A 23,613-nucleotide genomic window follows, 5' to 3' on the forward strand; every position below is an offset into this window, starting at 1 on the left:
GAGATTAATCTATGATAAGTAAAACCTTCATGTTCAGTATATTTGTATATTTATACTTAACTTCATTTTTTTGTTATATTAGATTATCCTCTTCTTCAGACGAAGCATTATTTGCACATACAGGTCGTTTAGCACGACATCATATTATGCTTGGATTAGATACCATTGCTACATTACGTCGAGTGATCACTTTATGTTCACAATTAATTACACATCCAATATTGGTTGATCGAGTTGCTTGTATGCTAAATTATTTCTTGACAAGACTTGTAAGTTAAACTCGTGATGATGATTTTTCTTATTTCTCATTCATGTTTTTTGTTCTATTTCTAATTGACCACATTTATTGGGTAAATATATAAACAAAATTATGCTTTTTATAATTCGTAAAACTGGCCACAGGATCTATGGAATATGCCTTTTTTGTCGTAGTGCCGTGAATGCACACACTGGCAATTCTTTTGTTGAGTTCAGTTATATGATTGGTTTAAGTTGAAGAAATTCAGACTATTGGATCCTTATGGTCCGTAATTCAATCTCTGATGGGACTATAAATGTACATACTCTTGAAAATACTTATATTAAAATGAAATGATCATATAGTGCTCTCTAGTTTTAAGCACCTATCCATTGATTACTATTTATTGATAGGATCATATGAGTAGCACATTAGTTAATATTTAATCAAGTATCATGTATACATATTTATGCCTGACAGAGTTGTTATAGCGATTTTCAGGTACCTATTGCATAAAGCTTATATATATATACAAGTGTTGGACTATTTGTTTTTGTACTTTTTTGATTTTGCAATTTAGTGAATTGTATTTCTTCATTGTCAAATTATTAGATACGAATTCTAAATTTATTATTTCTTTGTCTCCAATAAAAATTGTTAATGTAAAACTATTTAAGTTCTAATAAAAATATACTAATCCGATTAAGTCATGATTAAAATTTCTGCAGTTAGACTTTACAACAGTGAAAGGGGAACGTAAGTTGAGGTGGATCAGTGTAAAATACAAATAGAAAAGTAGGTATTGTATTATAGGTGTTAGACTAGCATAGTTAAACAAAAAACTGGGGCATAGGTTCAGCTCTTGACTTTCAATCATTTGGCTGCACGTTCTAACCTTGTCTCATTTAGTTCAATTTGAACAGCTGGGTAACTTTCATATTCTAAAACTGGTATGATTCAAGGCTCGCCAGTACATAAACCTATGCTTTGATCGATCAGTGAACTAGACAATTTAAATTAAGAAGCAGAAAATTATAGAATAATAAAGAATAAATTAATTTGATAATAATATGATATAATGTATTTCTATTGTATTCATGATAGGAATAAATAGTTCTTATATACACGTGTCCTGTCTGTCACGTTCGTGGTACTACTGGTTTTGTTTGACTATCAGAAGCTATTGCAATTCCCGCGTCACAAAGTAGAAAACACAAAAGACTAGTACAATCAGAATCTATTGATTCTCTAAAAAGATGTCCCTAAACAACTCCCAAAATTCATGTCAATAAACTAACAGACAATCATTTATCTACTAATTTTTACTCAGAATTATAAGGAACAGTGCAGAATTACTGTAAAAACATTGAATATTGTTCACCTAAATCGGTACGGGGAAAATAAGTTTCTAAGTGAACGAAAATTCACACTTGTCATATTGAGCGAAGTTTACATTAAATTGATATGAGAAATGTAAACACTAAAACGTCATACTGAATAAAGTTCACACCTATCACCCTGGCAGAAATTCATAATGAATCGATACCAAAAATATTGACCTAAATAATGTCATCTTTTCACCCCGTCATATCTGTAATTTTTATAGTTTTTTATTACACATTGTTATTAAGAACAGATTGTTTAAATTTTCTGTTAGTTCTGTGAAACAGTAATACTCGACAATTGTGTTTAATGGATGGAAAATGAACTACACAACTTTATCAACAGAACCAATAGACTGACAGATATTAAAGGTAGTTCGAACTTCCCTCCAGCTATTTCGGTTTAGATAACCGGCTGGCATCACTAGTTCTCATACTTAAATTGTGTCTTGAAGTTGAATATTCTAATATGTATCTGATTGATGGGTTGAATAAATAAAATATGTTGTGAGAGAGTAGCATTGTTGCTCGTCGTGATTCATGATTGAGAGAGATTTGACCATATCTTTCTCATAACTACTTGTATATGGTATAAAAATTGAATGAGTTTTATTTGAAGAGTATTATGTATGTAATGAGAGATAATCCACTTGATAAGAATCTAATTCATTTATTATACTGATCTTTGCTATACCATATTCTCACTTGGGTTCTCTAATTTTTACCTTTCGTTTTTTTAACTTTGTTTTTTTCCTTTTAAGCCCCTATCTTGTTTGTATTTTGTAAGGGAGTTCAGATTGATGTATTGTGTTGTTGTTATTGTTCCCCTGTTACAAGATATCTTTAACACGTGCAAATGTACTGTTCATGGTTTCTAGTCTTTGATACAACATAAATTTAAAACTAGAAAATTCGATTGAGTTTAAAGTCAACATATTAATTATTTACTACAATGATAATAGAATAATCCTAGTTCATTTCTGTTTTGTTTTGGTTGTGATATCAGTTTTGAACTAAATACAATTATCATAAACAGATATATCTGCCTACAATGTATACATTTATATCTTAGGTTATAGTCTTATTTGTTTAACTCATCAATTCTCTTTTCTAAACTTGTAACGACTTGTTTTCTAGCCTTACTCTAATTTTTATTAATAACATGTAAAATCAGTGCAAACATATAGATGAATCAGTTGTTGAAGTCTTAAACTATCATCCAGTTGATAAATAACTTGTCTGATGATTACGTTGTAATAATTTGATACTTATGGATGAACAATCATTCCTTTCAATATTATTTTAGTAAATAAATATATAAATGTATATTCTTTCATTTCATATAATAGGTAGGACCAAAACAACGTGATTTAAATGTACGTGATAAAGCTGCTTATGGTTTTAAACCAGATTTAATGGTACTAGAAATTTCTGCAATATACCAGATATTAGCTCGTGGATCTGATTCAGCAGTTGAAACAGATACTGAAACAATCGGTAAATTAATTATTGATTTTATTTAATTGGGGTGTTTATAGACAAGTATAATTGTCTGCTATCCTCTCTCATCCAAGATTATTATTCTTACTGAAACCATTTCGATATTTGTTTTACCTATCCCTAATCAAATATCTCAATTTCTGCTCCATGTTTACATGTGTCCACACATATTATAGACTGATAAAATTAATAGGATGTAATATAATAGTCTATGTGATGTCATAGTCTATATTAAATGATTATTTTTGGTTTCTTCTACATAAATAAGCTTAAATGTATAATATATCTTCCAAACTACTATTTTTAGTCTCTTTTAAAATTACACTATTTGACTTTCTTCTGTATACCTGATTAAGGTGACTAATCTATTCAAAATGGTAAAAACAAATGGTTTTGAAAACTATCTGACTTGTTCAGCGATTTACAGAACTCAATAAGTATTAATTCGTTATCCATCCTGTTAATACATTGAATTTCGTTAAATTAGTATTATATTAAGCTACGTTCTTATATTACAGTTGGATAAAACTATGAAACTTTTAGATATGATACTACTCAAATGGATTTCTTTTAAATTAATCTTTTTATCTGATCATCGTCTCTTTTCGGTTTTGAATTATGTCAAAGAAAGCAAATGCTTTTTTCACTAATGGCTGTTAACTATGGGATACATTTATTAAGAATATATTAGTTCTTACTTACAATTTTCCATTTTATCAAAGTCATCCTTTTCCAAATTTGGTCAGTATAATGAATAGATAAAAATTGATCTACAAAACTATGGTGTATTTTAGGTAAGATATATTTCAAATAATTCAATGAAATATATAAGATGATGGGACGGCTTTAACTATGAGAAATTTTATTTACTTCTGTAATTTTCATTTTCATAATCGAAAATCGTCTTGATAAGTAAAGATGTCATTAGATTATTCACAACTAGATTTAATTGAAGGGCTTTTGTGGTAAATGGTTTAATTTGTGGGTTGCACTGATCACAAATTGACTTTAAGACGTTCCTGAAGTTCTAGTGGAAATTTATGAACAGTGCAGTTTAGAAATAACGAGAATGAAACAGTTGTTACCTATGACATTGTATGACTCCTGCTCTGTATTGCAAACTGACGAATGCTGGAATTATACGATTGGATGTCAACCTAGTGATCCCATTGGTTAGGCTTCCGTCACCATACCCGAAGGTCCTCTCTTTTACCCATCATGGAACATAGATCCTCACGCCTGCAGAGTCCCTATTTGGAGCGAAATGGCTGTCGAGTGCTTCCTTGTCTTCAATGGTACACTTATTAAGATCAATCTATGATAAATACAACTTATATGCTCATTTGTTTTTCCGATCAACGTTTTATGGTACTAAATTCTATTTTCTCTAGAATATTGCTTTGGGTTCTTTTGCTCTTTGATAAATTATCTTTAAATACTTCCTCAGCATCATCTTCGCTACCATCATCATCGGAATCATTTCGTCGAGCTGTTGTTAGTGATGAAAGATCATTTACACCAGATTTGTTGGACCAAGCTTGTCGTGTATTAGATCGAATCGCTGCACCAATAGATTTATGTAATAAATTCGCTGAAGCTGTTCGTCTAATTAAAGTATGTATATGATTTATTGTTTACTTATAATTCCGTTCGTATATGTATTGTCGATAAACCATAAGTTTGTTTTAGTGGTTTATCTGTCTGTATGACTAGAAGAATTAAAATCCACTTATTTTGTATTTATGGGCTCCAGTATCCTGAAGGAACAAATGGCGTATGAACCTATTGTTGTTCACCGGTTACCATCAGACAGCATCTCCTGACGTTGCTCCACTGCCTTGTGGATCAGACCTTTAGGTAGAAGGCTCCGGATATGGCCTAAGAAAACCACCTGCTTCGGTTTGGGCATTCGGGCAGTATCTCAGCCCTCACACAAATCGAATGATTTTTGTGGCGCATATCTATTTGGTGCCTCGTACCAATGTTTATTTGTTTTAATAAATAAATTAAAAATTTGACTGGCTATCTTAACGATGATGTGACCTCATCAGCACAATTTGTGTGAATGAAATGTTATGATGAATGTAAAACTTTATCTTCGTTGATCCAAGTTTATTAGTGGATTATAACGCCATTATTTACAAGGTGCTTATTTATGACGTCAATAACAACAAAACATTTGTCAATGACTCTGTAGTTTTGTATGTTTTCCTGACTAACGTTATTACTTCATAGAAGAATAGATACTTTTCGAGATGCATCATTTTGTTATGTCCGATTAATGATCTCACGTGATGCGACCGATCATTAGAGACACCAACTTATAAGACCAGACTAATGACACATAAACCAGTATGGGCAGTCCAGAGTCAATTCTGAGTTTTTATTGGTCCATAGAGATAGTAGGTTCTCTCTAAACCCAGCCGGTCTAGTCTAGAACACTTTTATCAGCCTCCGTTACACGAATCATATATTTCAGATATACTGGGTTTATATACTTACAAACCAGACTGGATCATAACATAAAATAGAAAATACCAATTACATAAGATCAAGTCCGAAAGTGGTTGTGATTGTGATAGGCTGTTACTAATAAATTGGGAATATCTTAAGAATAGAAAATCGTATGATAACAGTCAATAGGTCAAGTGAAAGCTTATGATAAAAGGCCGTCCAGTGCTTCCAGGTTTCCAGCGGCAGTCTAACATCAATCGGTTCATGATCTCAATCATGAAATAAATTGTTCAACAAACTGTACATTTTCTTACTCATTCACTTTATTATAACACAAATCACTTGATTTGTGTCGATTTTATTATTATTATTATTGAACTTGTATATTAATATAGAACTATAATGAAAAACTTTGTTTAAAAAATGTCCTTGTTATTTTCATCTTTTCTAAATGTCCAATCGGGAACTTATGCTTCACTAAAATCTTCTAAGTAAGCATTTGCGTTGAAGATTCCCAATCAGTATCTGAAATTTAGCGTAATGCTCGATAAAGCAAGAACAAATGTTAGATTTAACATCTGTTCATTTTTTCTTTTTGTTGTATGATTAGGCTGAAAATGTAATAAAAACTAACGAAGAACTAGATGTAGATGATGCACCGGATGAATTTATTGACCCAATTATGGGTTGTTTAATGGAGGATCCTGTGAAATTGCCCACATCGGGTCAAATAGTTGATCGTAAAACTATATATCGTCATCTGTTAAAGTATGTTTCATTTAATGATATTTTATATACTTATCTTTTTGTAATCAAATATAGATATACATTTTACCAGTTACTTTTCCCATAGGATTACACTTACAAATAATCAGTGCATGCTTTACGAAATCTTTCCTTAATGATATTCTCTAACGAAAGAATATGATGAAACTAAGTATAAAAGAATGGTTTTTAATTAAATTTGAACGTTCATTGGGATTGTGATCCAGGGCGTGGGTTTTGTCTTATATAGGACTCGTCGGTTGGATATTGATGTTTTTACTGAACTCGCATCCGCGCTGACAAAGTACAGAGCGGTGAGAACTAAAAAAATCTTGGTTGTTTTTACTGTGAGAATTTAGACGCATACGTATTGTTGTGCAGTGCAATGATGCTGAATTCGGTTGTGTAAAACAACCTACTTGTTTCTCATTACTTAAAACCCAGTGTCAAATATCATGGAAATATTCGCTTTTAGAAGTTGGTTAATAGTTATCGTAAAGACCCTGAATGCTCAGAGATTGCTAACGATCGTAGTGATATTTTTACGATTTTGTAACTAGATAATGGTGGAATTTTCGCATCACTAACTGACATAATTGTTAAAAATTTGGAATTACTGGACGTAAATGATGTAAGACAAATATTACTAATGTCAGTAAGCAATATTTGCGCAATATCACAAATTATCTGGAGATAAAAATACAAACTATTGGGATGCTTACGCTGTTCTAAAGGTCAAGCATTCTCTGTGAGACCTTAAGACCCTAAATTTGATCCCTAGTTTGTTCGTGAGTTCACACTACTGAGCAGTAGTCTCATACTAGGATGAAATAACTGTCCAATTTTTATTGTTCATCGTTAACGCTTTTTTTAGATGCATGTTAGACAGTAGGGTACATTTAACAAATTAGTTCCAACTATTTTGAACTCTAAAGGAAACGAACAAACAAAAACTCAATCGGATTAGAAAATAAGTGGTGACTTAAATTTAAGTAATCAATTAGGTTGTTAATGTGTATGAAGTGTTCGTAGAATACATATAATGTGTAATTGGAAATATTAAAATAAAGAATTATCATTGTTCTGTTTTTTTTTAATACTAAATAATGGTTATACACTACTGCAACGGTGTGCACGTCAATTAATATTTTCACAGGATGTAAAATTGTGGTTCACTTGACTATCCATCTGTAAAGCCCAGGTCTCTTTGAATCGGTCTGCCTTGTAGTTGAACAGAATGACAATTAGGAGATTGACATATTGCTTTCTATATATGAGGACCTGTGTGTTTTGATTTTTTTGTATAATACAAAGAGCTCTAAATCAGAAGTGTGTACAATTACCCAGTATTTTAACATTCGTATAGTAGAGTGAAACCAATTTTGTTACATTTTAAAATAACACAAAATGGCTTAATTTCGAAGTAGTATAGCCTAGTGTATTCTGCTTTTTGTACTTGAAATCCCAAAGAGTACTACTACATAATTGCTTTCACTGAATAATTGTTTGGAGAAGAGTAGAGACTAGCTTGTGCTTTAACCACTAGGTCGTCATTTTATCACTCCTAACCAACCCGGAAATTTTCATTAACAAACGCGACTTCGTCAAGCATTCTATGACTTCATGAACTAATGTCATTTCGTGCTTTGGCCATTCCTAACATTCTACCAACCTAATTTTACACAAGAAAACATCATGTATCAAGGCGTGACAACTTAAACAGTTACAGGTATGTGCCAAGGCCTACGTTACTTAGATCTAAGTGACTGACTTAGTGTTGATTTATTTGTGTCATCGAAATAATTTGTAGTATTGCCTGATTTTATAGGATAAGCCTCCAAAGTCTGTTAACTTCAGTGTCATAGTTGATTTCTGTCAACCACTAAATATCTATCGTGATAATATCACATCAATTAAACTGGTGCTAATTACATAGCAACTGCTCATTAATAGGGTTTGATCAACACACTAGGGACTAGACAACGTAACATTGATTGTACAATCTATAATAAACTAGTATATGTATGTAATTTTTATCAGTATCAACTCTTTGAAGTTTATTTAATGGATTGATCTTAAACACTAAAAACCAGGAAGCACTGGACAACTGTTTCATAATTTACTATTTTAACTATAATCAGTTCTCGGAATTGGGCAACCGTTGGGGGCTAACTCAGTAGTCTAAATGACTAAGCTCCTGCCACAAAACATTAATGTCTTTGGTTTGATCCTCTGTGGAATAATGGATGTTCACTTCTGAAGTGTTCCATCCTAGTACGAAACAGCTTTATAGTGTTTTCCAGTTTTCAATAATTGTTTAACTAAACTTAGTCTGTAATACAAATTACGAGGTTGAACAACCTCCATCAATCCCTTTATACTAAAAATATTCATTTTATTTATTTTGAATTTAGTGATTCTACTGATCCATTTAGTAGAAAACCATTAACAATGTCCCAAGTTGAACCACAAGAAAATTTACGTTCAGCTGTTCGTATGTGGATTGATGAACGTCGAGCACAAAGGTTATCAAAGAATACTCAGGGTAAAGAACAACAGTCTTCTTAATTTATACATAATCTATACATATTCATATGTTGGGACAACACATTATTATTATTATTATTATTACTTCAATCTATAGTTTAACAAACAAAGAAATAAAATAAAAACACGATTTTTTTTGTATGCAACATACAATTTTGTGCGTATAAATGTTTATGATCTGGTCTCTTCATACTTTATTGATATTGTCCAAACTCAATCTTCCACCGCTCCCCTCTTTTTTTCTTCTCTCATTCACTTAATTATTTTTTCTTCAGTGATATCTTTGAACTAATAACAATACAATATAGTAATAACAGTAATAATACTAATTAATATGTGAATTTGTAAAAGACAATTAAATTGTGTATAAAAAAGTAAGAAATAACAAAAACAAAGATATGATTGTATTGTGTAAGTTTGAATTTTATTTATTTATTTTAACACATAGATATTGGTACAAGCAGGCACCAAATAGATATACACCACACAAATCTCATTTGATTTGTGTAAGGGCTGAGATACTGCCTGAATGCCCAAACCGAAACAGGTGGTTTTCTTGGGAGGTCACACCCGGAGCCTTCTACCTAAAGGTCTGATTCACAAGGCAGTGGAGCAACGTCAGGAGATGCTGTCCCATGATAGCCGGTGACCAACGATTGGTTCATACTCCATTTGTTCCCTCAGGATCCTGGAGCCCATGTACACTATTGGTTTGGAATCAGCCTTTTTCAACTTCCCTAGGTGGACTCTCCGTGTGTACCAATCCGGTTAAAGCACCGGACATTCGCTTCTCGTCTTCTCAATTTCGTAAACAACAGTAATACTACGAGAAGGCAGTGAGTAGAACATCCCTGGCAAAGGCTATATACGCGTGGCAATGTGAAAGCATTTCGGGAGAGAGAGTGGACTCTCCCCACTCTCGGCCGTACCAGGGCATTTAGGGGCAAGTTTGAATATCTATATATATATATATATGCATTATACTAAGTTAATAAATTGAAATTGATAATTTAATAAAAAGCATTTGGCAACTTTTAACTATTGGATTATATGTTTGGCGCTTAAAATGAAATACACAGATTTTTATTTAGTAATTAAATTAAATTGGTATTATTTATACTTCCTATGAAATAGTTCAATATATTTAATATACAAAAATTTAAAACTAAGTTTCTTTGGATAGTGATTATTATCATAATCTATTTTTGGTAGGTAACATTAAATAATTTCTTGTATATCTATATTTGTCATTAGCATTCAATCACATACATTCAACTCCAAGAATGAGCAAAATCACGTTGATGACAAACATTGGAAGCTTACTTAATCAAAGTAAATGCCTTAACAGTGATTATTGTGTAGAATGAACAAAGAAAACTCTCTTTCTTAACCTTAAATAATTCAACAATATATTGATTATCTTTGATAGATTTAAAACTCAATCACTAATCGATCTGAACTTTTGAACGGAAAATTATTTCCTTAGCATACAACCATTTTTTTAAAAATTTTAATAATTTGTTGTATATACACATGTATTTGAATAGTAACCAATTCGTTGACAATTTCGACTACTTAATATTAAACTGATACTAATTCGCTTCATCATTTAACTGTCCTCCATTCATTATCAATCACGATACATAATAATCATTCTCATTAATTACATCCATACGTTAGTTTAGTATATTTATGCCTGATAAGTGATAAAACAATTTATTCTGCTGCAGTAGTGTGTGATAAATTCACCCAATATAAATTTTATTTATTTAAACACATAAACATTGATACAAAGAGGCACCAATTATATATGCTCCACACTTCGTCATTCGATTTGTGTAAGCGCTGGAATACTGCCCGCGCGCCCAAACCGAAGCAGATGGTTTTCTTAAGGGACCACGCCCGGAGCCTTTGACCTAAAGGTTTAATCCACAAGGCAGTGGAGCAACTTTAGCAAATGTGGCCCCATGGTAGCTAGTGACCAATAATAGGTTCATACTCCATTTTCTCCTTCAGTATCCTGAAGCCCATGTACACCATTAGTTTGGAATCAAGGTTTTCTTATTACCTAGATGGATCCTCCATATACACCAACCCGGTTAAAACGCCGGACATTTGCATTTCGTAAACACCCCCACTTCAAGAAGTCAGTGAGTAGGACTTCCATGGCAGTGGCTGTATACGCATTACCGTGTAAGATGATTTCGTGAGGGAGAACGAACTCTCTCCACCCTCATTCGTATGTAGGCATTCGGGGGCACCCAATATAAACATGAATAATGACTCTATACAAACATTTTGTCATCTAGTTCTTGAATCATTTGACCGTGTAATATAAATTAGTTATCTATTAATCGATCAGTATTTTATGATGCACTTATAGAGGCACAGGATATGTTTCTTATCATTGAAAGTCATACTTTGTCTCTAAAGTTCTGTAGGAAAATCACGCGGTATAACTTCCAGGTGCAAAAGTTTTATGAACTTTACGCATAAAGAAATCAAATGTCTGTGAAATTAAAAATAAAATATACTGTTGTTGAATGTTAGCCAATATATAACTTTTATGTTTTAATACGTTTATTCCAGCTGGTTGTATATTGACTAGAAGCTGTGGTAGTTCATTACGATCAGTTTTAAAAGATATGATCCACAACCTTTTATAAATACTTATTCAGTTTCAACATAAAATAGTTGACTTTATAGTGAGAAAGTAGATGTACTTACATTCTATCAACAGCTTCTACAACCAGTGTATTCTAGAAGAAATGTTAATAATCTTATTAACTTAGAAGGTTTTCTAGTCAATGATGCGTAAACATTAGACATTGCTTTTATCGAGGCATTCAATACCATTAGTTCTTATAGTGACATTCCTTCCCCGTTTCTTTGAACACTTCAAAATGCATATAAAAGGCAGGTATGAATTTGTTCTCAAAATTGGTATAAATGAAGTTCATAGTGTTAAATGTTGCTGCTTCGAAAATAAGTAATCATAGAGAATAAAACCTTCGAAACTGTACAATCGCAAATATATATACTTAATATTTTAGGATGATAATAATTACAATAATAATGATAATAAACTTGTGTCAGACATGGTGAAAGTGAGATAGTATAAACAAAGGTATTAAAAAAATTTTAAATAGGAAAACTAATAATCTAATAGTTGAACTCATGAGTCAATTGAAGCTAAACCACCATGGAAAACCTGGAAGGCCGTTTCGTCCTAGTATGGGACTCCTCAGCAGTGCGCATCTACGATTCGAACCCAGGACATATCGGTTCCACGCGTGAACGCTTAACCTCTAGCCCACTGCTTATCATACTAGGACGGCTGTTCAGGTTTTCCATGGTGGTCTAGTTTCAATTGACTCATGAATGCAACTATTAAATTACTAAAATCTCCACAAAACCCTCTCTGATAATAAAGTAATAGTCGTTTGATTGTTAATGGCTTAATTATTCAGTCGAAAAGAAAACATTATACATGAATTTCGCTTTTAAGGGTGACATAGCCACATATATCTTAAAGAGGAGAATATCTGATTCTCTAAAAAGAACGTTCTTCGCAGCGTTATTTGCCAGCCAATCATTGTTCATGAATAATTTTAAGGATAAATTATCTCATCTGATCAACTCAATGTGCATTTACCAATTTACCTGCTCATGTGGAGCGAGGTATACAGGTCGTTCGATGCGTACTTTATCCAAAAGAATTCAAGAACATTACCCGGCGTGCTTAAAAAGAGGAGGAAACAGTTCAATAAGAAGTTCAATAATCTAACATATTCATATTCTTCTTTCTTTAGAGCCATTTGCTTCCCCTTTCATCTTCTTAATCCTTCTACCATCATCTGGCTTACTTCTGCTTCTATGATCCTCCTGACTACATTTAATCTTTCCCTGTTTTAAAATTTTTTAACAATACCTTTGTTTATTCCATCTCACTGTCACCATGTCTAACACAAGTTTATTATCATTATTATTGTAATTACTATCACATGTATACGATTGTACAGCTTTGAAAATGAATTCGCTGAAAAGAGAACTCTTCACTGGATCAATCTTTCTTAATTAATGTCTTAATGGGTATATTTCGTTTATTCAATAAAATTTTCGTTTAATGTTTTACACAACTTACACATTCCATATACAGGATTGCTTACTGGATCAGATCACACCACAATTAATCCTACTATGATTATATTTGAAACTTTGTTTTCCATTTAAAAAGTCAAAACAAATTCACCTTTTCCCTAAGTTTCATTTAAAGAGCTAATACGAATCTTGGAACTTTCAGTGAAACAACTAACACACTTCGAAATACTTAATTTTGAATAAAAGACAAAATACCATCTATACGAATATATGTATTTACAAATTAACTCATGTCGATTAAGACGTAATATATATTGAAGATTCTAATGTAATGTTAAACTTTACCAAAGAACATCTGAGAGATCTAATAATAATAACAGTATAGACCCAGTCTATAATAGCAGCTGTACGCTGTTTTCAGCAAACATTAGTTCGGTTTCAGATAATATACAAATAACTTAAGCAGATAATTAAAGTTACTCATTTTGTCATTGAGTAAAAACAAAGAGAGGTCCGAGATTTTATTCCCTCTAACCTCTCAATCATTACGCAAACGTCTTTCAATATATGAGACATTGGATCACTTTTTCATGTAATCTCTTTTCGGCCTTCTATAAAATTATACATTTACTAAATAACTATGGGTATGTACGTGAATGATTTTGTCCAAAAAGATATTTTCTCCGTTGAATTCCCTTCAACTTAAACGGACTTCGAAGAAAAGTACCTAAACATTTTGTTTTACACTAAATCCGACTGCGGTCAATATAAGCGATCTTATTACCAAACCAATTCACATTTAGCTCGTTTGAAATCACACTGAGAAAACACGAAATAGTTCACTGAGTCACAGTCTAATAATCATACCTATTCATACACGAGTACATAGTAGGACGTTTAATATAAGGTCACATCCAAGCTGAATGACCTAACAGTGATATGACCAGGCTTGTTTGTAAGTAGTAAGTGGTTGATCTCACTTGTTCCTTGTTTTATTGATATTTTGTTAACTTAGGAGAGTTAGTCATCCTTTGAGGAAGCACATCATATTTAGTTATCAAATTCCGAAAACTCATGTTTCTTCTCGTTCGAATATGCCATTTCTATTTTAGATAAACGTTCTAATTAACCACATAGATATTCCCCCTAATTATTAGGTCATGACTTTGAGCTTTTACAGTCGCTTATTTTTTATTAAAATACATAAAAGTTTATATAAAATTTCGATGATTTCACGTACAAACACTGCCTGTTAACTAGTTCAAATGGATCAACACTATAGTTGTATTGATTTAAGGACTTAATTTTCAAATATTTGAGGTACATATTCCAATATTACCTTTGCCTTCTTCGATTTATGTAATATCTCCGACTATGACACAATAACTTCGGTTTAGAATATAATGAAACAAAACAATACAATCATAAATCTTATTTGTGATAAGTATATTATTCATTTGTAAAAGATTCACGCTTCAATATGAATGAATTAGGCTACAGTATTTGCCTAAATAATTTCTCATAAAGTATAATGATGTACATGAACACTACTAGAATGACTTAGATACTTTCGGTTCTACCATACTAAATACAAGATCGCGAATGAAACAGTAATTATATCGACGGTTGGGAAGTGCAATATTCAATTAGAATAAATGAAAACGGGACTTTTAAGAATAATTTTAAATTCTTCAAATTTCACACGTACATTTGAATTCTATAGGGTGCCTTTAGAAATCCTATTCTTAGTGATTGATTTTCAAGTACACCTATAGTGTCCTTATGAAAACCTCATGGATTTAACATTGTATCACCGCCGGATAGAGCTGTATCGGAATTTTTCATTTCTGGTTACCTCGCTTCGACTTATTGCGTAAATATAAAGTACTTCTATTGTATTCAGTTCACTAAATACTGTAGATGAATTAATATGTAGCATGATTTGAGCGAAAATTTGTTTTCAAACAGCTGTAGAGAAAATAAATCATATAATTCTGTTTCATATACATATATTCTGATATATTTACATTATGTAAAGTTTCAATATAAGCTTAATCATTAGCGTATAAATGAATAAAAATATGAAAACAGACGAAAAATCTCATGAAAAAGAAATAATACGAAAAGTTAAAACAATCATTCATTATCACAAGTATAACAGTAAGCGTCGGGAAACAAACAACATGAGAAACAATGATGAAGGAATGTATTTTAATGCTTTACTCAAAGTGGTAAGACACAAGAAAAGGATTATGTAAAATTGATAGAAAGGGTTCAAGTCAGTTTCATAATTAAATAACACAAGAGTATTACATATTTACAAAAAAAAAGATGTTGAAACAACACAAACATTTCCTAGACACAAAGTTATAAATGAAGAACTATTAACAACACCTTAATTCAAGTTATTCTAAATTGATGCTATTAATACCAAGTTGGTTTAGTAGTATATGAACACATTTGAAAAATTTGTTCAGAACCAAGTATGAAAGACGAATGACTTAACAAGACAACCTTTTATCACATATTTATTCATGTTAAATAATAATTTAGAATAATGCAGTAAAGATGGCGGTCATTTCAAAAGTGGTCAGAACAATCTCTGTGGTGAATTATCGAAATTTGGTAACAATCAGTAGAACACCGAATATAATGACCAATCCAGCCAATACAAGGATAACAATCATTTTACGATCCTTCGATTGGTGACTTTGAGCTTTTGTCAAGTGCTTCAAACCCTCTTCAACTCGAATTTGAGTATGTTCCACATTATAATCGATACGATCCACTAATGTCCCCTAGAAAAATGTATCATATCATCCAAATACATTAAGTGTAACATGTTATGACGCAGCTTACACATAATTTAATATAAACCTAAGGATTGTTTTCAAAATATTTAATTTATAGATCGTATACTTTAATTAACTGCAAACAGTTCACGCAGTTCTCGTCATACTTGGGACACGTCAGCTGGATGTACTTGGAACCTAGTTTTTGTCTTTTTCTGCTCATTTGATCAAAGTGGCAAACGTCGTTGCATTTAATGAACGCTCATTTTTATACGAGATCTATAAAAAGCATGAGAACTTACTACTCTAGTCTTGCAATGTTTAGTAGTATGAAGTGATAAGTTGTAACGTTCATACAATAATATCGTTTTACGGTACTTAGGATTAGTAACTATTTTATGACAAACTTTGGTTCGTCCGGAACTTCCTTTCTGTAGAACTACAATTTACGGACGGACCAATCATATTGAAGATGGTCGATCTTGAGATTTTTAATAAAATTTGAGACCCGATGACGAATAACTATTACCTTGTTGAAAGCTAAGTAAAGTTTTTTTAATACTTCTTAAGGTGCTAGAAATTAATACATAAATCTATATCATTGGCAGGAAGGATTTGGAATTATCCCTCCGTTGATAAGTTTGTTCGGATTTCAACCAGTCTTGGATTCTTCTATTAGTCACGAACCAAACTACGTAATAAACATATTTGCTGTGCAACAACATGGTGAGCATGACATGATATGGAAATCAAATTACACGAGGCTCCTGTCATGATGCAGATTGTATAGGTAATGTCAATCGCTACTTAAAGGTACTTGATGTGACTTAGGGGATAACTAAGAATATTTATGAGGTCTCTCGTGAAGTACGACTTAACCACTGGGGGAGATTTTTTCAAAGGATACCATCTATACGGATGGTTAAAAAGCGTAAATGTTATTATTATTGGGTCACCATTGGGATTGAAACCCTTCTATTACATTTTGTGAGAAATACGAATACTCTTGAAAGGTTTTCCTAACCCGAGTCGGATCATTCACCAGTGCAATAACCTTGGATTATTAATTTTCAAACTTGGAATTTCTGAAACTGAGAAACATTTTAAGCACATTAGATTGTTTAATTTACGAGAGACAATTATGATGTGTCATAAGTACAATTGATTTGATTATTATATATTTTTAGAAGGCTTTGGATAGTTTAAATTGGTTCTTAATCTGTTTAGTAAGCAGTTTAGAAAGAAACTCTAACATCAAACAGGAAATTAACTGTCAATGAACAAGCATAACAAAATATAATTTCGAGAGGAAAAGTTCATACTTCTGATATAATACCATCATATTTGTAAGAATTTTTTTGTTTCACCAATTCTACAATACCTAACAAGATCTTATTTTATTTATGATGCTTTCAAATACATAGAAGAGCAAGTCAGAAAATGTCATCGCAAGTGAATTTCATTTCATCTAACCATACTACTTACAAGTAGTCCTTTTTTAATACCAAATTTTCTTGTTTGGATCTTATTGGTTGGCACAATTGCTAATCGTTTGATCATATTGAACCGATTTGTTTCTTCGCTAACCGTACTTAACGATCTTCGTATTTATCATACCGAATATAACCTAAAAATATTTTTACTGAATATATTTATATATTCTTCAAAAACAAGGCAGATATCACTCAACCTTTAATAGGTTTATTCTGATGAAAACAATACCATGATCATGTGGAAGATTGGAAGACGCTAATCATTAATCTGCTTTAGAAGTTTCCATAAGTAGTGTCACATCTCATGATGTGTTTTGCTATAAAACACCATCTAAGACTTTTGTTTGCTTGCTTTTAAACATTTTGTTCCCATTTTTTAAAACAAAAATCATAAAGACTTAACTAATGTAAATTTAGTCTACGTGTTTTGAGCTAGATAGTAAGTTGATCCGAAAATGTTTAAAGTGCTTACTTGATCCACAACCATTTGTGCAACATCGCGAAAAATCTCATTCAATTCATGAATAGACTGAACAATCTGATGAATTTCTTGTTCACGTTGTACAACCATGTTTGTATTTTCTGTAAGTAATAAACTCCGTCTTTGTTTTTGTGATTCCCAAACCTAAATTCATATTGTAACAAGTAAAAATTTCGATAAGCGCAAAAGTCACAATGGACTGGATAGCATTACAGCATGTATGATGATCTACAAGTTAGATAACTAATATTAATACTCAAACACGAATAATTAGTTGATATATGATCATTTTTTAGTGATAAAACGAGCTGTAGAGATATCGAGTTCGGTTGATTCAGAATACCTTATGAACAGTCAAGTCTTACATACGACCGTGCTTTTTTGACTATACAAAAATATTTCACATCGTATGTTTTACCCTAAATAAGTAAATGACAAGTTGTTATGAGTTAAATATCCTTTCAATATTTCAGTTGATAGTGATCTTCACTTCTCCTAATTAATTTGCATCTTCGCTTTAACTATTTGCATTTCTTGCGAGCAATTTTATGTGTCAATAGAGTTAGAAACGGTGTAAAGTCGACAGATATTAAATACTCCTGTACATTTATCATGTTTTTTTTATGAGGAAAAACACCAATGAGGTAATTCGACCGCTCAATCGAAATCAAGAAATTTAACGAAATCGGGTTTTCAGTAGCAATTAATGTTAAAAATGAATTTTATCAGAAAAAAGGTGTATTGACTTACAGCATAATCACCATCTTCAAACTCATTTACCAGGTTGTTTGATGTTGATGATGTATCTCCTATATTTAAATCTATATTTAAGTAACTACGTATTCGTTCATCTCTGGATCGAAGTTCTGGAAATAAAACAATTACATAGTATCATATATTCGTAATATTGTGCACATAACATATTAGTAACATCTACTCATTGGGATATTACAAATATACTATTTATTTATAACAATCTACCCAATGCTCAACTTATTCGAAATTATCAAATCAAACCTTGGTAATAATACCTATAAATTACATGGTACCACTTTTTAAACTTGACAGAATTATCAACTTCTAATTGTCTGTAACTCTACTAAACCACTGTATACACTGTATAAACTACAAACTATTTACCTATAAAATGTTGAAAAAGGTTTACTCCATTGTTTAGTGTTGACTTTTAAACTACTTATTGATGCTTTGGTAACGTTAAATTTATTATTATTTATTTATTTTAATACACAGATATTGGTACAAGGAGGCACCAAATACATATGCGCCACACAAATCTCATTCGATGTGTGAGGGCTGTGATACTACCCGGGTGCCCAAACCGAAGCAGGTGGTTTTCTTAGGGGGCCACTCCCCGAGCCTTTGACCTGAAGGTCTGATCCACAAGGCAATGGACCATCGTAAGGAGATGCAGTCCCATGGAAGCCGGTGACCAACAATTGGTTTATACGCCATTTCTTCCCTCAGGATACTGGAGCCCATGTGCACCATTGGTTTGGAATCCGGTTAAAGCGCCGGACATTCTCTTTTCGTCCTCTCATTTTCGTAAACAACAGTAATGCCACGAGAAGGCAGTGAGTAGGACTTCCCTGGCAGAGGCTATATACGCGTGTCCATGTGAGGGCATTTCGGGAGGGAGAGCGGACTCTCCCCACTCTCGGCCGTACCAGGGTGATAATCTTATGGCCAGGATTTTGACAGTACATTTAAGCTTTGTACTCAGCTCCACCTACTTCAATTTAAGCTCCCTGGTAGTAGTTTTATTTATTAAGTTAGTTCACATAGTTTCATACTATTGGGAGCTAAAAATAATTTGCACACAAACTATATGGCTCAAAGCCGAGTATATAAGCTTTGATTTGGATAATCACTTATATTATTAGTAATCACAGTAAAGAATAAATACGTAAACATGAAAGATTAAGGTGATCATTCCGTCATTTAAGAGTCATATTAAGTGTGGTGATTTTACACTAGTAGCCTACTAGATTATTACTCACATTAATCAGTCGCAATTTAAAATGAGGGATATAAAAGTTGTCGTGTTCAACTATCATATCCCTTGGTAGCAGTTAGTCTTATCATTATATAACCATATAAGATAGGTTTTTTGCTATTTGATAGAAGCGTTAACAAATAATCATATTTTATTCATTCACTTACTATATATAATAATCAGTCCAAGCGTTTAGTTTATGGGCATAGATATGTTTAACGCCTACTTGAATGACTCAAACGCGAATGCAAGTTGAAAAAAAAGCTTCATAGTTGTAGCGAATGTGAACGAGCCGAACTTAGTTGTGTGTAGGCAGATGTTCATGTGAAAAGACAGCAATGTATAAATACCATTTTTATGATAGTTCAGGTCGAAATAGATTGTATTATCCTGTTGTTGATATTTCTGAATGGAATTAAATCAGTCTTGGTTGATATATGTGCATCTTAGACGGATTGTTTTGATATAGCAAATGTGATACAAGTTAGTATCCGATTAATGAAATGTGACTAGCAGTGGGATTCAGGGACACTGGTACATCCATCTGACGAGTCCCAAATAGGACGACACACATCCTGGATCACATTTCATCTGTTCTATTTATACGATAGCTCAGTTGTCCGATGAATTCTAGTATGGATTTCACAAAGGAAACTAACGTGTAGCAGACATGTGAAAACGAAAATTATTAAACCTAATTTAGTGGCGTAACGTATAATCCATGCATAACAGAAACAGCAAGTAATATGGTAGTAATACTGATAACAGTGTAAAAATTATATGAATTATCTGCTCAGATTCGCCTTACAGGACGGTGCCATCATCTTAGTATGTAATGTTTGTTGCAAGATTTCACTAGTGCTGAAGAAGGAAAAATATTACGTAGTGGTGTTTGAGCATAAACAATAAAGACTAGTAATGGCAAGCACCCATAAAAAATTTAATCTGTTCCTCTTCGGGTAATGGTACATGTTATTACTGAATAGTTAACAGAGTTGAACTATAAGTAGCATTGATATCAATCACACTAAAACATTTGCAAACCGACTTAGAAACGCTTTAATGATAATTATATTATTGCGCTTATATTGGTTACTAGACAGTGACTAATTAGCATATACATCCCAGTTCTACAAGTCAGTTGCTTTTCGAACGGGTCGATGGAAACACCTCTGGTTATGACAAAATTTTGGACATCAACTCTAACATTTCAGATATCCTGAACTGACGATAACAGGTCGGTATGAAACCTATATCTGAAACATTCTGTCAAAAGCTAACATTATAATACACTATCTACAAGACAGGAAGGTACACAGCATAATTACACGTAATTTTTCTTGGATTTAGGTTAAAATTCTATTCTTCGATAACTAAAAGTATGTTTTCAAACAAATGAAGATGGAAAAAACGCCAATTACTGTTTAGATATTCTGATTGTGCCTTTCGAAATACTACTGAGAGATCTTGAAGAGTTCGCGCCAGATTACAAACAACGTTTTCTGCCAACTTGGCTTCTTGCGATTGTTGCCACATAGCTGAGGAACGTTTCAATTTGGATAACTGGCCAAGTTGGCTATGTGATAGATTAAACAACTGTCAAAATAAAGAATAGAATTCGAAAGTTAAATAAAACAACCAAAGCACCAAACAAATTATATTTCTACCAGCAGTATAGCTTTAGAGCCGTATTGGTTGAATAACTTGTGCAGAGTTAGTCAGTCAAAAGCAACGTATAAACTTGGCACATGTATACATCCGTTTAAGATGCTCCATCTTATTAACATGAAGAGTTGATAATGTCAAAGAAAATCGTAGAGTAGTAAAGGTAGTAACATGAACGACTAACCATCGAAGATTTAAAAAGAAAATATGGATCAGTAGTTTCCTTACAACCAACTCTCACGCCAGATATCATCGTCCTTCGAGGTAGTTGGTGAATGGGAATACGTGATATATGTCCTAGCCACCTCATCAATTGATCTACCATCCCTACTATCCTCAGGATATCTAACTCAAGATTTAAAGGGTGGAAAATGAATGAAACTATTGAGCTGCGACCGAACTTATGTCATATAACCAGAAGTCTGCAACCATTCATTAGGAACACCGAGCGTTCGAACTTAAAGGTTTATTCGTCACCTTTGAAAACTTACAAAATCAGAGTGAAACAACTAAGTTGGTGTGACAACTAAAACCGGTTCATTGAAACAGATAGTCAGTTAACTGTACATACTTTTGTAACAAACTGTGAATCACCTACTCTGCAAACGACCAACAAATTTCGTTATTCCGCTCAAGGAATAAGACAGGACCTTCACGATGAAGATCAACATAAATCGGGGACAAAGCATATGACTGTAATGAAGAAAACGACTATTAAAATTATCTTTTATGAGACCAAGACCCCAACGTAGTAATTGTACTATATGAAGATATATATAAACGAAAACTGATCAGCATGTGAAATAAACTTAATCGCCAAGTACCTGAGTAAGCTCTTTAGTTTGAAACTCTATTTCCTGATCTTCATCTAAGTTGTCATCCAAATTCGAAGCCATGAGATGTCTATCATGAAGAGCAATAACTTCTTTCACTAAAAAAATTCATAAAACTTGATAAATGTACACTTACTTTTTTGTCGTATCATGCAGAACGTATATTGAAGTGAATTGACTGTGGTTTGCCTACAAGTACAATCATCACTGAAAAAAACTAGACAGACCATTCATTACGTAACTTTTTAGTAGAGTTATTGACAGGAGCTTTATTTTTAGATTTGGATACCAATGATTCTTGATCAGATTTCTAAGGGAAAACGAAAGGTTAAAAATGATGTTACGGCTTAATGAAAGCCAAAATGATGAAGGAATCAGTGTTGATTGAAGTCAACAAACTTCCAAGCATCTTAATGACCCAACAGAGACATCCAGAAAAGCCTATTATAAAGTGAAATGCGGTCACATAATTGCTAGAAATTGTGTAGGTCACTAATCACAAAACCACCAGCAGTCTCATACAAGCCTCGATGGCTGATACAAGGTACCGAGATGAGATCAGTCAACAAACTGAAACCAAAACCTTTTGAAAAACAACCGTTTTAACCTCCCATATAATTTCTGGCTGCAAAATCTTGTCCAATCATGGAACTTAGAAATTGTAAGGTCACGCTCCAGTAAATTAATCAGTAAGCAGTTATAGTTGAGGCCGTAACTTTATTAAATTAGCTTGCAGGTCTTGACACTGCAACACTTAATTTGGTTTAGACAAACGGAGCATAACACTGACTACCCTAGGTGCATGGTTCGAAGATAAGTACATACACTCACTTAGTGGACGTTAATGCTATCAGAGCTAATTCTACACCACCTAATACATAATTCGAAATACTCTATTATCTTATTTGTCGTATGTAAACCAGGAATACTCGGCTAATTTCCAGGACATCCTCTTTTAGTATACAACCGTAAAGTGTTAGCGCGATTTTGTGGCTTTTGAATGTGAATGTAGTAAAGAAACGAATCAAATATATAAATCAGTTACAAACAAGCAGTTCCTATCATATTTTAGTAATCATACATCTGACTCTATTATTTAATATCTTTGTCGCGAGCTTGTATAAACCAATTGACTAATCAAAGTGGAGTAAAATAAATTTGGGATACAGACTTACATCGTCACGATAGAAACTTCTGTTTTGGAATGCATTATTTCTCATAAACGTGAAGCTTTCTGTCAGAGACCTAAACGCCATCACGTATTTATATCAAGCGGGGTTTCTCAAGGCTAGACCTAACGCTGTCATCTTAATGTTAAGGAACTCTAAGAGTAGCTATCCCATTTACG

At 32.6% G+C, this 23,613-nt stretch overlaps 2 protein-coding genes across 3 annotated transcripts in view; one reads left to right on the forward strand and one right to left on the reverse strand.

The window, feature by feature from the left end:
* UBE4A (Ubiquitin conjugation factor E4 A) overlaps positions 1 to 13,188 on the forward strand; it is a 37,611-nt gene extending 24,423 nt beyond the window's left edge. The window contains exons 14-18 of the mRNA XM_051216961.1: positions 83 to 269; positions 2,970 to 3,117; positions 4,568 to 4,734; positions 6,185 to 6,342; positions 8,754 to 13,188. Of these exons, the coding sequence (XP_051065594.1) occupies positions 83 to 269; positions 2,970 to 3,117; positions 4,568 to 4,734; positions 6,185 to 6,342; positions 8,754 to 8,907 (814 nt within the window). The 3' untranslated portion in view covers positions 8,908 to 13,188. The remainder of the gene's footprint in view (positions 1 to 82; positions 270 to 2,969; positions 3,118 to 4,567; positions 4,735 to 6,184; positions 6,343 to 8,753) is intronic.
* A 76-nt stretch (positions 13,189 to 13,264) lies between these two features.
* STX16_1 (Syntaxin-16) lies at positions 13,265 to 23,613 on the reverse strand (the record flags this gene model as incomplete). 2 transcript variants are annotated; one of them, XM_012937577.3, is made up of 8 exons in its annotated part: positions 23,441 to 23,613; positions 22,493 to 22,575; positions 22,402 to 22,454; positions 22,257 to 22,363; positions 21,189 to 21,363; positions 18,504 to 18,619; positions 17,745 to 17,897; positions 15,600 to 15,785 (listed from the first exon to the last, which is right to left on the reverse strand). In XM_012937577.3, exons 1-8 carry the CDS (start codon positions 23,519 to 23,521, stop codon positions 15,600 to 15,602), a joined length of 954 nt encoding a protein of 317 aa, XP_012793031.2. In that variant the 5' UTR covers positions 23,522 to 23,613. The 2 variants fall into 2 exon arrangements, with proteins under 2 accessions (XP_051065595.1, XP_012793031.2); XM_051216962.1 differs by having other exon boundaries at positions 13,265 to 17,897.

Source organism: Schistosoma haematobium, chromosome 6 (genome assembly GCF_000699445.3).
Source record: "Schistosoma haematobium chromosome 6, whole genome shotgun sequence".
Lineage (NCBI taxonomy): Eukaryota > Metazoa > Platyhelminthes > Trematoda > Strigeidida > Schistosomatidae > Schistosoma > Schistosoma haematobium.